Source organism: Periplaneta americana, chromosome 10, assembly GCF_040183065.1.
Source record: "Periplaneta americana isolate PAMFEO1 chromosome 10, P.americana_PAMFEO1_priV1, whole genome shotgun sequence".
Taxonomy (NCBI): Eukaryota; Metazoa; Arthropoda; class Insecta; order Blattodea; family Blattidae; genus Periplaneta; species Periplaneta americana.
In genome coordinates this window covers 5554115-5571938 of record NC_091126.1, presented here as the reverse complement: position 1 = coordinate 5571938, position 17824 = coordinate 5554115, and the positions used below count along the sequence as shown (strand labels likewise).

General features: G+C 37.7%; 1 protein-coding gene across 2 annotated transcripts in view; it reads left to right on the top strand.

Annotated features, from left to right (window-relative positions):
* Gfrl (Glial cell line-derived neurotrophic family receptor-like) overlaps positions 1-17824 on the top strand; it is a 1341875-nt gene that overhangs the window by 1275941 nt on the left and 48110 nt on the right. For both annotated transcript variants that reach the window (XM_069836786.1, XM_069836785.1), the window contains one exon: positions 12624-12875. In XM_069836786.1, the coding sequence (XP_069692887.1) occupies positions 12624-12875 (252 nt within the window). The remainder of the gene's footprint in view (positions 1-12623; positions 12876-17824) is intronic.

The following is a 17824-nucleotide window of genomic DNA, read 5'->3' as shown; positions in this document are numbered from 1 at the left end:
GAGAAAACTTCTGGCGTAGCACCAATGCGCAAATATATTAATTTTAAGGGCGAGGCCAAATATCTTGTACTGTATAGTGTCACATCCTCAGTGCATTGGTGTATCAATACAAAATTGCTAGTTTAGAGAAAAGTGGTTTCTAATTTACAAATGATGAATTAAATACAGTTCTGGTTACCTGCTGCAGCTTATATATTACATACATAAGGGGTAGTATCTCGACATGTATTTAATTATTTGGAAATTAGAAGTTACAGTTAATACACTAATGCACTGAGGCGAAGGTGCGATGTGTTTATATCCTTCCTAAGTATATTGGTTCACATCCTCCCTCCTATGACTACAGCACCAAATTCTTCAGAAGTAAGTGCATATCTGCATATCTAGAAGGCTTGAGTTTGTCCCTTGCATTACCGTAAACTACCCGCATGACATGACTATTTGCAAAGTTTCACGATTTAAATTGCTTATACATTCTACATATTCTGTGCAATCTTTAAAATCTCGACACGGAGTTTGGACTATGAATGGGATTCTAATGTATGTATTCAGTTGCCATAGTGACAAGCAATAATGGTTTCGCATACTCACGAAGCACATTGTCCAGGAACTGCAGTTGCATTTGCCGCTCCATCTTCAGTCGTTCTACATCAGACATGTCAGAAATCAGACACTGAAAGTGCAGTGTATGTGCGCGGAACGCCGGTCTGTGCAGATTGCGTCATTCGCGTGTTGCTCTTACCAGTTCTTAGCGGGAGGGATGTACAAGAATCTATTCTGCGCTTCTAGTGTTCAATTAAATTGACATTTGGACATTATAAACATACTTAGCAGAAGGAAACAACACAATTATTGTCAGTGTCTATATTTGACAATAATTGTAACACAAGAAACAATAGACTTACTCAGTTACAATTCACAATGCAGTCGTTTGTAAAGAATCATTTATTTACATGATTTGTATACAGTATTTGAAGAAAATATAAATATTGCAGTAATTTCGAAACAACAAAAAACGAACACAATATTTCATTTTACGTAGTAGGTACTGATTATTTCAAAGTAATACTCTTTCATTGTTCCTCAAGCATTATTGGGACCATTGGTGCACAAATGGTAAGGAAGAAAATATTTTACTTCCAATTACATGCAATAGGACATTGTGAGGCTTTTACACTGGAATCATTTCTTGCTGTATATTAATATAAATTCACATTATTATTAATAAATTGGATAAATTAAGCTTGAATTTAAATTTATATATATATAGTTTATTTGGAAAACGTTGAGATCAAGTATTAGCAAGTTGGGAGCGTTACTGAATTGCGTTGAAAGAGTACTTCACAAGATGTGAAGCGAGGACATTTCCTTTATCTCAGATTTAAATATTTATTAACGTAAGTATATTAAGATAATATAGTAACGTAAGGTGGAAAATTCGCTATTATGTATTATTTTTCCAGAAAATGTTTCCGCCTTACAAATAGTTGCTTTCTTCCTGCGCTTACAACCTTAAGAGCTTCACATGTATTACTCACTATATCCTCATCAATTACCAGCTTATCAAATAAAAGTTTTAAGTCGTCTAACCATTGATGGCTGTGTTAGTACAGACTCCAAAACAACATCTTTTTCATGATTGTCTTGCCGTGAGAGTACTAATTAAGAAATAAGAGCAGGCGAATATCATATTTTGAGAACTTTATTAATATGATTTAAATTCTCATATCACTATTAGGTCCACATGACATGATGAAAGCCTTTCATTTAAAAATAATTACTATTGGCTGAGGAAAACATCATAACAGTTATGTTATATGATTCGTGATTTCTCTTCTTCGTTATATCTGTGGACTCCTCACTTTATTTTCCATAACGCATTCACAATCACAGCTCAATGAGCACCCGTACTGATCTGTGTTACTGAAACAAAAGCTGATCTGCTACTATAGGTACTGTACAGCCCTGTCGCGTTCCCCTCCAAGCCGATTCACTCCCTCCAGGTAGGGGAATAGGAACTGCACGTTGCACGGAGACCAGTGCACAATGTGCGCGACTGCACAATGTGCAGGGTTTTGACATGCCTGTTCTACATGAACGAGATGTGGAATTATACCAAATGGTAACTTTAATATTGTGACATTTGTCACGGAAGTTATTCCGCTTTCTTTGCGTCCATAACTGAACCAATTTTTTCAAGCTACTGTCTAATTACAGAAAACTGATTCGACTAGTGCTCAAACCATTATGGTTATAAAATCAGTGCAATTGCATTGGGAAAATACTTTCACGTTCTTAGTAATATCCAGGAAGTTTTTTTATGTCTTCGATGATAAAGCCACTTCTTTTTACTATGAGGGTTTGCTAAATTACGGTTCCAAAGTGGCTACATCTACAGTAAATCCAACTGATTTTAAACAAAGAAACTCATCACTATGGTAACTGAATGCCTACAATAGGAAACCTATTTCTTGAGCAAAGAAAGTGCTCTGAATTTTCAAAGTTGCATAGAAGTTTACAGAAGTTATGAACAAATTAAATTGTCTCTTATATTTGGAAAACATTTCACATCTAGATTTTTCTATACAGGCAGCAACAAATTGAAGAAGAAGAAGACGGAGGAGGAGGAAGAAACAAAATGAAGATGGAAGAGCTCAGTTTTCGGCATCGTTTACATTTACTGGCAACTTGAAGCAAAGCAAATGGACTCTTATCACAATATTGTAGCATTTGCTTTCTTAACTGTCTAAACAGTCATCAGTCTCTCACCGGAGGAACTAAAGTTAGAGTAATGACGTATGTTCTTTTCGAGCACTTAGAATTAAATTTCTTGTAATGATCTCAATCTGAAATTGTCACTTAGTCGTCATATTATTTTCGACGCTGCAGTGCGTACCAGCAAATGATACAATTTAGGCCCACTATGCATTGAGGGTAACGATCTGTATCGAAATATTTTCTTCGAATAACTTTTTCCGACACCATGTTATTAGGTTATATTGTGTGTAGTAATACTTATATACACACGTACGTGAAGAGTTAAAATATCTTGTAAACAAACAGAATGAATTTAATGTGTGTGAGATGATTCCTGATAGGAGAAGAAACAATAAAGGTCATATTAACATATGTGCGAAAACGAAAGTTTTCAGTGATGGATGGAAATGCTGTTATTCATGTCAGTTCCTGATATAAGTTACTGTTACAGTGTGTTTACGTTTATTTTCAGTTGCAGAGCAGCTCCGTAGTGCACATTGTAAAGTGGCGTATTCGTATCAATAAGAAGCGTACAGGCGAGCGAATGGGAATGGTCGAGAGGCCGCACTGATCTACCACGAAAGATACCATCGTAGACAGCAACCGCATCATGAAACATTTGTGTTAGACGAGGTCATCTGATGGAATTCGTACAGACAGAGGGCGTACATCTGACCTGGAGGAATACGTTTTACAAGGCGTTGTGGATAACCCTCGTCTGAACTCTAGGCATGTGGCCCGTCAGTGAGGTGTAAGCCAAACGACTGTGTTGGCTATTCTACGTGTTCAAGGATCATCGCGAGCCGATCTTCTCCAGGAGGTAGGTTTTGTAGCTAGTTCTTGCAACAGGCCACCACCATTACGGGAATTCTGTTGTCAGCCATCTTCACAGATGACGTCATCACCAACGGTTTAGCATCAACATTAGGGCTGGGATTTCCAGTCACCATATAATTGAACCCGTCGTTCCTCCACAACGCCTCGGTGCCAAGTGAATCTGCAATTCCTGCAAGACATTACTTGTAAATGTGCCGTGTTATTGGTTAACGACAGTTTATATGGATGGTGCATGATAGATCTGCAGTCTACGTCCGCATTATCGTTGCCAGTATCTGAATATAATCTCTATCGGCAAATGATCGGTCGAGGAGGTTCAATTGCATGGCCCGCCCGGTCACCAAACCTAAACCTTCTTGACTTGTATTTGTGAGGGCACCTGAAATCTGCAGTGTACGCTGAGTCGATTCCTGATGTGAAGACTCTGGAACAACGTGTGGTTGTCGTTTGTGGCGTTGTTCGATTACAGGTCGAAACATTCGAACTAGTGCGTCAATCCATGATGCGACGTGTGGCCGCTTCGAACATATGTTTTAACGTCAGAGATACATATATGCATTGTAATATGATCATATGAATAATATTATTGCGATCTGTCCCGGACAACTAGAGTTTTTGACATGTATTCATATGACATTTTTGTTCCTTCTGTCAGGAGCATAATGAAAGAAAAAGATATAACATAGCATTTACTAGCAATAATAAAAAGCATAGTAGGTATTGTACCGATGAATAGCAACAATAAAGAATAAAGTCAGACAGGAATGTCTCTGTCGCCGACGATTTTTAACTTGCATATTGACGATGTCGTGAGAAAATTGCAGATAAATTTATAAACTCGTTTTGAAAATCAAATGTTTTAGAGTCAGTTTCATTTGCAGACGACCAGGTTCTTATTTGTGGCTCTGGTCAGAATCTAGATACACGTATATTTCCATCCTTTACATGTAATTCCTAAGGAGACAGTGAAGTCATTACTTAATTCAGTCTTTCTGAGAGCCAAAATCTGTTCAGTGTTTTACTTAAAGGATGTTTGAATCACTCTCTTACAACGTTTCGGACGGAACTTTCGGCTAACTTATTTAACTATGACTGGTGAGTGAGAAGTGGTGGATTAGTGGCAATAAGACTGGAGTACCCCGATAAAATCTGCATCCATCTACAGGTACCAGACAATTTCTTCAAGACTTGGAACGCTTGAATCTGTTGAAAATATCGGGTCTGACCTGTGTTGTGATTGTAACAGACGACGGACTTGGTGCTATTTCTGGTATTTTTAGAGCTGATTTGTACATTATTTAAAGTAGTGCACAATGGGGTGATATGGATTACCTGTCGCCTGTTTTGTAATGGCATGATTGATTATCTAAGAGTACGGATTTGCCTTGGCAATTTTCTCATTAAAGCGAAGTTCCATTGTGATAGAATATTTGACGAAATGTTCTTTAAAACGAAACACTGAGGACTGCGCCTAATGACGTCAGTTCATTAATCAGAATTGTCCTGGGCTTAAGTCACGGCAGCTGCACTTCGTGTCCAGCTATTGTTCTGCCGGTAACTGGAAAACTTGAAGAAATCACATTGCGTGCTGCATTCCCAAGTATGAACTCGCTCAAGTTGACTGTTATGCCACCGGCGGGACTCGTGTTTCGGGACATGGATTCGATTCCCGCTTAGACTCGGTGCCTGTTGATTTTTGATTTTATCAACTTTAAGACAAATATCTTATATTCCTCAGACTCGTCTCGATGTAATCTATCGCGTCGAACCGAAATTGACATAGCGTCTTCGTGAAGAAGTCGACTAGTTCAATTCCATTGAAGTTCTCAAGAGTTGAAGAGTTGTTTCTACTGACTTTGCCCAATTCAAAATGTTTGGACCTGGTACTTCCTTCGCAAATGTTTTAAATCTTTAAATCTTACTTCAGTCGCGAGTCCAACATTGTGGGTTTCGGTCAAGTAGTAGTGGCGTGAATTGCAGGTGGGATGTAGACAAACTCTCCGATTCAGGGACAGGTTATCTGGTCTGGGAAACATTTGGCTTTTGACTTCGAACTCATTTCGCCGCTTTCATTAATTTCAATTTCATCATCTATCAATAGTTTCAGGTCTACCGAAGAAGTAATACCGTGATTTGCATACAGATGGTATCTGACTGAGGGAGCTGCATAAGTCCAAGGGGGGAACGAAATTCTTTAACTGCGTTGGACCTGGATGTCATATACCCGAATCGACGGACGAAACAATAGTGAATCACGATATTTGACTTCATCGGACTTGGCTGTTGTAGCTGAATCGATAGATGGCACCAAAACAGTGAATGACGATACTTAATGCGGTTCAGACGATTTTAGCAATTACTCCCATAAAAAGGAGGTCGACACAGGAGGCCTCAGGCTGCGGCGGAAGTTTTCGGACCCTCCTTAGTAGGAGAAAAACATTATCACTCTAAAATATATTCCCTCGGCCTAATATGAAACCGCGAATCTCGGCACGGATTGAAAGCAAGTTAACTGCAAGATAATGGACGAGTGCATAACTATACCAATGTTCTCAAAACTATCCAACTTCCAGCAGTATACTTTTTAATCAGACTTGATGTGATCATGAACAAATTTGGGCTCGTAGTACTGATAGGAATGAGTGCAGATGACTAATATTTCTCTGTGGTCTTAAATTTTCTTAAAAGTTGGCTGCAATGAAAACATTTCTACTTGAGAAATTGTTGTGGTGTAACCCGAAAGGAGTGTGTGTGTGTCGCTACATAGATTTATTATAATATTTTTTTCTGTGTATCCATTTTTTTTTCTGGATTTCCCTCTTGGCATATTTATGTCCCTCTAACTAGGAGTCGGAATGAATGTGTCCTTGTCTTATGTATGTCCCATATAGGCTCGATCGTGGAGACAGAATTACAGCGAACTGCAGCTATTTACGAAAGCCATATTCGATACGGTGCGGGAAAAATATTATAACTAATATATATAGAAATGCACATTTTATGAAACCGCGTCAATGGTGATAATTGATGCTAACAGTGAAACTCGGTGGGGATAGGAAACAAGTATTGATCGGACACTAATCGGTTAGAATTTTGCTAGCAAAGTATATATAAAAAAAGAAAAAATAATCATTGTGGAAGAAGAGAATAGGAAAAAGTCGAGGAAGGAAGGAAATAATAAATATTAACAGAAAGGTGAGTAGAAATAAAATTGACGTTAAGTAGAATGAGAAACATATAAAGAAGTGGAGAATGGGAGAAACATTTGAGGGATAGAAGCAAAGAAATGAATAAGAAGAAGAAGAAGAAGAGTGGATGGCTGCTTCTCCACTGACTTTTGATGGTGGCGTGCCGCATTAATACTCCGATCATCTGCATACCTTTTTGTGTATCTTTGAAGGGAATCTAGGGATAAAGTAGTCTGTTGCTTAAAAGTTTATAAATTAATAAAAAATTCTCCTTGGGCTAATAATAATAATAATAATAATAATAATAATAATAATAATAATGGATTTATTTAACCTGGCAGGATTAAGGCCATACGGCCTTCTCTAACATTCAACCAGGAGTAAAACTGCGATACAAAAACACTACAAATGTATGTATAAAATCTTCGAGAAGAAATATTTGCAATCCATTGTAGTGACCTCAGAGTATTGCAACTTGTATATTAGTAAATAGTGTTGTGCTTTCCTCAGCAAGGGTCAGGGTTCTACTTACTTTTTCTTTTAACCTTGCATATACAGTATATTTGTAACTAAATCAACATTTCTTCGTGTCTGCCAAAGACCAAAGTCTGAATGAATTTCTTTGCACTGAGCTTGTGTTTACTTTTTTCTTAACAGTCCTGTGCTTTCCTAGCTAGATGTCCTTTACTTTAATATGAACACAACTTTCTCCTATTTCTTTAACATTTCACGTAGTCTACGTTACATTTCGATGAATTCTCGTCTCGTAACAACTCGTTGACTTAGCGTCGTGGTGTAAATGTGTGACTGGCGTCTGGAGACGCGTGGCCGAGCGATGGGACGGACTGTGCATGCGCAGTGAGAAATTACTCGGCAGCGCCGTTTCTAGACGCATGAATCGCATCGCTTCGAGTGGCTGTTTGCGTGACATCAGTATACAACAGTGGCATTTACAAGTACAGAAGACATTGTTTTAATTGAATTAGTGGCCCAACACTCTTCTTTGTACGATTTGCAGTTATATTTACCTTAGAGTTACTGTTAACTTATCTGCATAATTATGTTAACAATTTATTTACGCAAAATTAAGAAACTAATCTTCTTTCGTGTACCAATAATATAAGAACTATGTTAATTAGGCTTATATTAATTTATAAACTTTAATTCTCTTATACTTTTCAGCACAAAATCATTGTTTTCTAGAGATTGTTTACACAGCCACCTATTAATATAATTAACAGATAAAAATGTATAAAGGGCGTTAAAAAAGCATTCCGTATGTTCAGAGGTGGTACCATTTGTCAAAACAAGAAAACAAAGTCTAATAAGCATGGGTCCTAAAATTAATATCTACCGAGCTGTAAGTGCTTGCTTATCAACACCGCAGGAGATGCTCAGTGTGACTTCCAATAAAAAAAATAGTGTTCAGTATTCTTAGTGGTGGTAGTATTTATCAAAAGAAAAGACTTGAATAAACATGGGTCCTAAAATTAGTACCTTCCGAGACATGAGTAGGCTATTTGTTGATCAACATAGTAGGAGGTCTCAGTGTGATTTCCATGAAAAAAAGCATTCCGGTGCTAGTATTCATGAAAACGTGGAAAGAAGTGTAATAAATATGGTTCCTAAAATAACAAGGTGTTTTAAACTGAACAGTATCTGCAGATATTACTTTCTGGATCCATATTTGAATATACATTTTCTTGAACCCTATTTTACCCGAAAGTACCTTAGGGTTATAGTTATAGCCTGAGTTTATTTATTAGACTTTCTTTTAGTTTTCTTGTCTTGATGAATGCTTTTTCCTTTTTAACACCCTGTATAACTATTCGTTCATCTGCTGACTGAACAGAACATTTAATTACTTTTTAAAAAATTTAGTTAATTTTATTTCTAACACTGAACATATTACTGGTTAATACTTTGTAGTTATTTCAATTTGTACTGAAAAACCGTTGCTCTACGTTTAAAATGTTTATAATTGTCACCCTCACACTAATGTTCATCTTGTAACTTAAGAGTGTAATAGTCATATTTGACCCCTGTTCCTTGTGATGTTACGGGCAAAGGATCAGTGATTTTAGAGAAAAGATTTTCAAGTTGGGCTGAAGATACAGGCATGATAAGTAATTTCAAAGCTACTTTTGACAACGCCTTATGTTGCAGTTTTCACATTCTTTGTCGACCACATTATCGACAAGAAAGCATTTTTCTTGTGCGAATTTGAAGTTTAGAAATAAACCTTGGATATGACGCGCACGCACGCGAATTGCAATACTTACACAATTGAAGAGGTGGATCCCAAAGTGTCCTAAGTCTTTTTTTTTTAGATTTCAACTTGTTTTAATCACGTTTTAATTTATCCTCCTCAAACCTATATATAAAACTATGTAAGTTTATTTAACAGACCCTCCTAAGTATTGACTTCATGTCTGCGTATGATTCTTTTTTCAAACGGACCAAAGGGCGTCAAATTAATTTTTGTCATTTTTCTCATAACTTGTCATTTGGACTTACGCCAGTTTGGAATCCAGCTCTTCAATTATGATGTGGATGTGGTAATTTGTAATGTTCTCGTAAAGGGTAAGACCACATAAAAATTCCGAAAGGAAAGTTTGTTTTTAAGACCTTTTTATTTACTCACATACATAATAACAATAACTACACCAAAAGCATGTCTTCTATTAATGTTTTTATTTTATAGTTTTTACGCAATATGTGTTTCTACGTAGCCTATTTTACGCGTAATTTACGTGCCAAGTAGAAAACAATTTTTACAAGTAGGCCTAAACTGCACAATGACGTCACTACAGCGTGCGAATCACACCTTCAGGCATTAAGAGCATTGCCTCGAGTCTTCATAGGGGAAGACATTTTCTAATGAAATTTCGGTCAGTGTATGAGATCGCTGCCAACCATGCATCGTGATAAATTCGTGGAGTTACGATTGGTAGCGAAATCCTGTTTCGAAAGTCAGCTATAATAGGTGGAGGATTACCGTCCTGACCACACAATATGTCCTCCATGGTTCCATGATCTTTCATCTGCCGAGACATGTGGGGGCGAGCCAGTAGAAAGTCAATTCCACTCTGAAGAGAAACTGGTTTTGAAATTAAAATCAATAATTATTGTTTCCTGCCATATTCATTTTGACGATCAGAAGCGTTTTACAGTTTTTATGCTCGACCATGCCGAAATGTAGTAATTATACACCTGGTAGCAGTCCTTTAATGCATGTCATTAAAGTACACCTACTCATTAAAGTACAGGTGTTTTCAGCCAATGACAACTCAGCTTACAGGTGTTCAGCCAATAACAAGTCAGCTTTGTACCGTTATAAAATCGCAAGTATCGATTATTCTCGGATATGCAATCCAAAGAGAATTAGCGAAAAGTTCCGGAGGCTGCAAATCCAATACTGTCGCAGAAGGTTATGTTCTGTTACTATAATAATTAGCGTTAATTGTAAATAATATTCAAATAAATTCAATTTGTCATCTCGTTTTTCAATGTCGAATTCAATAATCAGGGTTATACCAAGTTTAACGGGATTACACAAGGTCAATGACATTATTGTTCCTCAGAAAAAATCAATACTTTCGCGTCTGTGCACATCTCACAATTCACGACCTAGAACAAGGTCACTTCCAATCTTGTCAGATACAAATAAAATGTATACATCTGAATAATTTCAAGTTAGAAATATGGTCGAGCATAAAAAGTCGTATGAAACTCGCCTATAATGGTAATTAAGAAGCTCGTATGAGAATTATGAAACTCTCTTGCGCTCGTTTCATAAACATCCATACTCGCTTCTTAATTACTATCATTATAGGCTCGTTGCATAATGTACTATTTTGTATTTGTATTTGGTAATGAAACCAGTTGGCTTGTCAGAAGCCTGCGAATATACTATAAAATAAAGTAACCAGTATTTTGAAACTAACGAAAAGAGAGATCTTCTGTATGAATAATAAAATGTAGTGAACTTGGATTCCTTTCAAGAATAGAATATTGTTAAGCCTCAACGTAATTGTTAAATTTAGAGTTCGATGATACAACCCATGACAAAAGATACGTAATGAAGGTAAGTCACGAACCTCAGCTTGCAAGAGACAAAGCTTCACTATCACTTAACCCGTCTTCAACATTTTTACAAATAATTCTAATTACTGTCAAATGAGTTAGATGTTCTGTTTTTCATCCCCTAAGCCTATAAAACTAACTTACTTTACTCCAGACGAACTGATAAATTATAATTAGCCTACCACGCATTGAGTTTATCTGCAAGTCATTTGAATATTATTGGTTGGCTGGATATACTTAAAACTCGGAAATATGACGAATTTACATAGACTTACTTGCCGCTTTTGAGGAACCCGGAGCTTCATTGTTGCCCGATCCCTATCCTGAGCAAGATTAATTCAGTCCCTGCCATCATATCCCACCTCCCTCAAATCCATTTTAATATTATCCTCCCATCTACGTCCTGGCCACCCCAAAGGTCCTTTTCCCTGCGACCAACCAACTAATAATCTATATGCATTTCTGGACCCATCCATACGTGCTACATGCCCTGCCCATCTCAAACGTCTGGATTTAATGTTCCTAATCATGTCAGATGAAGAATACAATGCGTGCAGTTCTGCGTTGTATAACTTTCTCCATTCTCCTGTAACTTCATCCCTCTTAGACCCAAATATTTTCCTAAGCACCTTATTCTCAAACACCCTTAACCTCTATTCCTCTCTCAAAGTGAGAGTCCAAATGTCACAACCAAACAGAACAACCGGTAATATAACTGTTTTATAAATTCTAACTTTCAGCTTTTTTGAAAGCAGACTGGATGACAAAAGCTTCTCAACCGAATATTGACAGGTATTTTCCATATTTATTCTGCGTTTAATTTTCTCAAGAGTGTCATTTATATTTGTTACTGTTGCTCCAAGATATTTGAATTTCCACCTCTTCAAAGGATAAATTTCCAATTTTTATATTTTCATTTCGTACAATATTCTGGTCACGAGATATAATCATAATACTTTGTCTTTTCGGGATTTACTTCCAAACCTATCTCTTCCCTAATAAAACATACATGGACTACATACTATGAAGTGAAACAGGCTGAAATAGCTCGAAAAATCGTCTTGCATACATAAGTCACATTTTGTGACGTGGGGTAAAATCCAATTATAACCGTGAGAGAACTAGTTGAAAAGTTGAGGTAGTGCAAACCAACTCTGTACAACCATTACTCTCTCCTTTCATGTCCTAAGTCATTGGTCTTCCTTGTAGCTCATAGCCTTCGATACGCTGTGTTGAGTGCTGAAGCTTCGCTGAAGAAGTAACTTAGTGTGACTATTAACTGTTTTCTCCCTGTGGTGTATCACACGTGCGCTGCTATTTATTTGAATCACTTGTTGAGTAATCCATATTCTTTATCTCATTGTATATTTTCCGTGAAAAGTTATTGATGTTAATGTATCATTGAGTAATTCTAAATTGTATTTAAACTGTGTTAAAGAGTAGGGCCTGCTTGTAATTCTAGAATTGCCTTGTAAGATTTGGATTTGGTATCTTCCTCGGGACAACGAGGCTGCCATTATAAAGTGTTTCCTTCGTGAATTAAAGCACGGAAAAGGCACGACTTCCATCTTAATTGCCATTCCTGTTGTCGCGCCTCATGCTTAACCCTCGCCTGTAGTTTAAAAGCAGGCCCTTATGTTTAATTGTTGAACTTCTGTCAGTCCGAGGATTTATCGCAATTCAGATTACTTTAGTATCATCGACGTTGCGTAGAAGAACCTCTTTTTCGAGCGCAGTGTTGTGTTGCGCTTACAGTGGAGTCGCAGAAGGACTATCACACGAAGCGGTCCGCAGAAGGCCTGCAAACGACGACGACGTCCACCACGACCAGCAGTACGAGTTCTACGTGGCGCCCCCATCACCTGAACGCGACGTCGCGACGGGTGACGCCCGCGGCGATGCCCACGGCCACGACGACGCCGGGCGAGGCGCCGGCCAGCACGGAGCTGGAGGTGCCCAGCACGACGCCCAGCACCACGACCACCACCACCACGACGCTGCCGCCGCGTGAGTATAGAACTCGCTGCCTCCACATTTATACGAGATCGGTGTCGATTGGAAATAACAATACGTTTATTATACGTAATGCTTGACTAATATACTTGTAAACAAAATCTTCGAATATATTCCAAAATTGACGCAATGCGTGGGTGCCAAACAAGTGTTAATCCCTGTAATGCAATCAGCATTTCGTCAAAATACAATTGACAATTTCTGAAGTAATATTCCGTTTTCATTTTTGAAAATTGCTTCAGAATTTGTACGTTTACAGAAATAATGCAAATCACATAAAATATTTGAATTTGTTATTAAAACGTACTACGTTACCGGTACATCGTGCCTTCCACCCCACCGAGGACATGGATGTTTGTTCGTTGTCAATAAGGAAATTCCTTCACTGTGCTTGTTCCACGTTTTGGAAATCGGTTACATGTACATCATGATGAAAATTAAATTTAAACGTAGGACGACGTTCGAAATGGAACGAACTTGCGTGCCATAGAACATAACAAGATATCACGGTATTTGCTTTCTGAGAAAGAATTTGATGTGTTGAGAGTCAGTACCTCAGACGATTCCTTCTCAGAGTCATCCCCAGGATGTCTGTAACTCTGGAGTTAGCAGCCCTATTAAGCCTCAAGATCTATTGAGAACACCAGATTCATCTTCAGAACATTATTCTCTTCATACAAGTAGTCCTTAACGTTACAAGTGTTCACACTTCATTATTAATACTAACTGAATTAGTGACGTTATTGCACTTCAATTCTGCAACTATTACCACCAGATGAGTAGTAGTATTAATAATAGTAATAATAATAATAATAATAATAATAATAATCGTCACCGTAAAATGTAGAAATTTCGCAATCGTTAACTAACCTTCTCACTGAAAGGACTCATGTTCTCGAGGTCGGTTTGGTGGTACAGTTTCAGCTGCAGCAAATTCATATTCATTGAAGTTGACCAAATATCATTGACTATAAAATGTTGGCTCCAAGCGTTCGCCATTGTCATTTCGTGTTGAGTAAACTCTGGAGCGACTAATATAGGTACACTCTACACTTGGTGTACGTTCCATGTCACCATTAAATTTCAGATGTACCTTGAGGAAATCCACTTGTGTTATTTCTGATTCCCAGTGAGTGATCTTTCCCTTCTAGTCGACGTGAGCCAAGATCAATGCTTGACATATTGCCTAATAACGTGCAGAAGTTTCCCACATGCGTCTTGACTGTAAGGCAGCGAAGGAAATATTATCAGTATCTTCGGGATTTCTGTACTTGCTCTTCGGCTAATCCCGAACACATTGCTTCCACGTAATTAGGATTTTTAACCTGCCCCCATTATCTCCTGGCTTAGTGTCACTAAGAGGTTCAAACCTGTCTGCGGACAGCGAGTCCAATGAGACTGATGCGGGACTTTGTTATTCTTATTTATAGCCGAATAGTGCGATATTGTTCCTCGGTCGTTTCTTTTTAATGCCGAGCCGCGAATGACTCTTCTTTGTAGGAATTGTTTTGTTTCATTTTTTATTTTACATTTAGAAGTGTTGCAAATTCATACAATGAAATCTATATCGAATGGAAATTTCAGAATTTATTTGACCTTGTTCTCGTCATGTTTGTTTGAACTTTCGTATACTCCACAAATGAAATTCTCAGTAATTGTACTTCTAAAAAGCAAATGACCGTTTAATGTACGTGTGCATCATCATTCATGATGGTTCTGCAGTGTGTGTGGCTCTGATCTCCTTTAGAAGAAGTTATATAGTACCCTAACATTAGACATGCACAGATACGACGGGAATCCTATGGCATGACGTCACATTAACAGCGGCCTAACATCCATGTCTTAGGCGGGACAGGAAACCAATGCATCTCATATAAATGTGGGTTTGTTTGAAAACGTTCCCTCGTCTGTCCAGTAGTTTCAACACAAATCCACAACATTAATTTGCTTTGCTCATCACAGCTTTCATGGATATTTTATTTTAAAAACAGTGTTGATTAAACAGTAACCATTGTGAAAAATCAATTTTCTTTTCGACAGTAGTAATTGTTTACTGGATGTTAATCGGTAGGCCTATGTAGTCTACTTATACATTATTGGTTTCGTACGTTTACTATATTTCACCCTGAAGTATCGACATTTTCGAACTTGATTTGACGTACAGACTATACGATCACGTGCTGATATTTCTTCACGACGCCTGGCGGCACCTCCTGAAATATCATGTGACATCAGACTGGCTAAAATCTTTACGCGGCTGACAAGCAAACATTCTGATGGGGGCAAATAAAAAAGTTAATTTTTTTTTCTTCCACCATATTAATAATGTCAAAAGAAGTGCTTACACAAATTTTGGCCACTCGACCGCAATTACGAGGCCGTAAAAAATAAGTTCGCCAGGGCCCGTTAATAGAAAGAAAACGCAGTTTCATTGGAAAAATGTATTGGAACAGACGCAGCAATTTTTGAGCTACTATTCCCTACCGAAAATTGATACATTTGTCATATCATGGGATCGACATAGAGGTGCAGACGGCTATCAAACGCTGGTTCCGATCCCAGGCGTCTGACTTCTACGATACAAGGATGCAAAAATTGATCCCATGGTATGACAGATGTCTCAATTCAAGTGGAGGATATGTTGACAAATAGCGCAACAATTGCTGAATCTGTTTCAATAAATCTTTCCATGTAATTGTGTTTTTTTCTTATGTAAAAAAAACAGGGAAAATCACTTGCTGGACGGCCTCGTAATTGCGGTCGAGTGGCCAGAATTTGTATATGCACATGGTGGAAGGGAAACATTTAACTTTTTATCTGCCCCCATCAGAATGTTTGCTTGTGAGATGAGAGACGGAAAGAATGTTCACCGGAGAAAGAAATATGTTGCGTGCAGCAAGTATTGAACTCTGAGTAACGGTTTCTGTCCGGTTCAGAAGCATTACCGACGATGACTGCGTTATGGACTGTGCTTAAACGAACATCCAGATATTAATAATTGGCGTGTTGTTAATAATGGCACAATGTTGTTACTTCATACCATCTAAATGGAACATGCCACTTTTGGCATGGCAAAAAATAACACTAATTCCAAGAAGCCATTTCCAGCTTCGGACGGATTTACACTGCAAGTTTATCTAGAATGTACTTTGTTAACAAAATAAGTGAATTGAAAAACTTTTTGAGATCTAAATCCTAAAAAAAGTAGATCATGTGAACATAAGAACCAAAAACTTTTAAGATCATCACAGGTGCTTGTAAGCCCTACGAACTCACAGAAGTCGCATGTGAATGATGGACAGTATTCTGACTATTTGTGTAATTTAATAAACTACTCTGGCTTTGGCTTCATTTAAGCATGATACTTAGACGACAATTTCAAATAAAATGCATTTTTCTCTTAATTGAAGGACTGCACTCCGTGCTACGTGGCCTATTTAATGTGTAGGCCTATAGTTTTAAAACGTTCCTGTAACTTCGAAATATCGATTGACATCCAGATCAGGGTTCATTTTAATCAATTAACATATGAGCTGTGACAGCTGTTTTGTTTCGCTTAGTTTGTTGTTTTCTATCTCTCTCTTTCTTTAATTCCTTGCACAACAAATTTGTATTCCGAAACTGCAAAACATAAACGAGTTGTTGAGCTTTGTGACTGTGTGCTTCCTTTTATAGCGTGTTGCATCCTCTTACAGTGGAGCGTTAAAGAGGAGGAAGAAGGGCCTTCGTTTTCCTTTATGGCAAAACATGCATATTTGTGTTACCTCTAATTTTGCTTAAAGGTGCAATTCTTTTTAACGAAATTCGTGGATCGACATATTACCCACTCTCGATGGAAAGAAAAGGACAGAAACGCATAAACTGATGACCTAGTTAGGAAAGAAATAAGAAAAGACGAAACAATAACAAAGAGAAAATCTATCGGCACATTTGCAAGAGTCTGGATCCTTCACCGAAAATGGTAAAGAGAAATTTCCACTAGCTATGTTACAGTTTTATGATATGAACTGTCAACTTTTTCAAATGGATCTACATGCTGGAAGCAGAACAGCGAAAACAGTACGACAGAGCAGCGATGCAAGATTAAGATGGATCTTATCATTCATTCAGCGCTGAGGAAAATGGAAATTTACACGATTAACTACTCGTAGCTTTCAGTAAAAGCTAAAAATGGTATTTTCGGAAACATACAGAAGTCCACTTGCACAAGCTTTGTGAATTATGTCGGGAGAAAAAACGGCAATAAGTCTGTATGCTTTACGATTCACAAAGTTATGCACTCTGCCTTCGAGGGAGCCAATAGGTAAGACTTTTATTGTAGTACTGAACGCGACGGGACGGCCTCCTCCTCTTTGACGCACCAGTGTAGGCAAGACGTTTCATCTCTCCGCAGACGTCGTTATCAGAAAGAGTGATGCCCTATGACCCCACAGGGTCGTGCTAACAGTTCTATGACACAAGTCGGTGACGAAATATTCCTGGGATAAAGCAAACAAGAAAGGACAGTAATTATGTTTACTTCATCAATTCATGTGAGCAAAGGGAATCGGATTGGCAAAAATAACCTTCAATATAGACGGCCTATATGCGGTAAATTGTTGATTTCCATTTATTAACGATCTGTGTAGAATATTTTGGGAGGGATATTTTAAATTTTTGGGATATCTAGTATGGAATTGAAAGTTAGAGGAAACGTCTTGTCGAGGAAGAGGTTCCGGCCGTCCTTACCTTTCTTATATAATAATGTATTGCAGTAGCCTATTTTATGTTCAAAGCAAGTATTTCTCTTTATATATAACATTACTCATATTTTGAAAATTGGGTGACTTACTGTAGAATGTGTTACACAAACACTGATTGCAATGATAATTGCTGTTGCTATTAAATGTTTACACATATACTGATAAATACAGTTATAGGCATAAGTAATTTCTTGACTTACA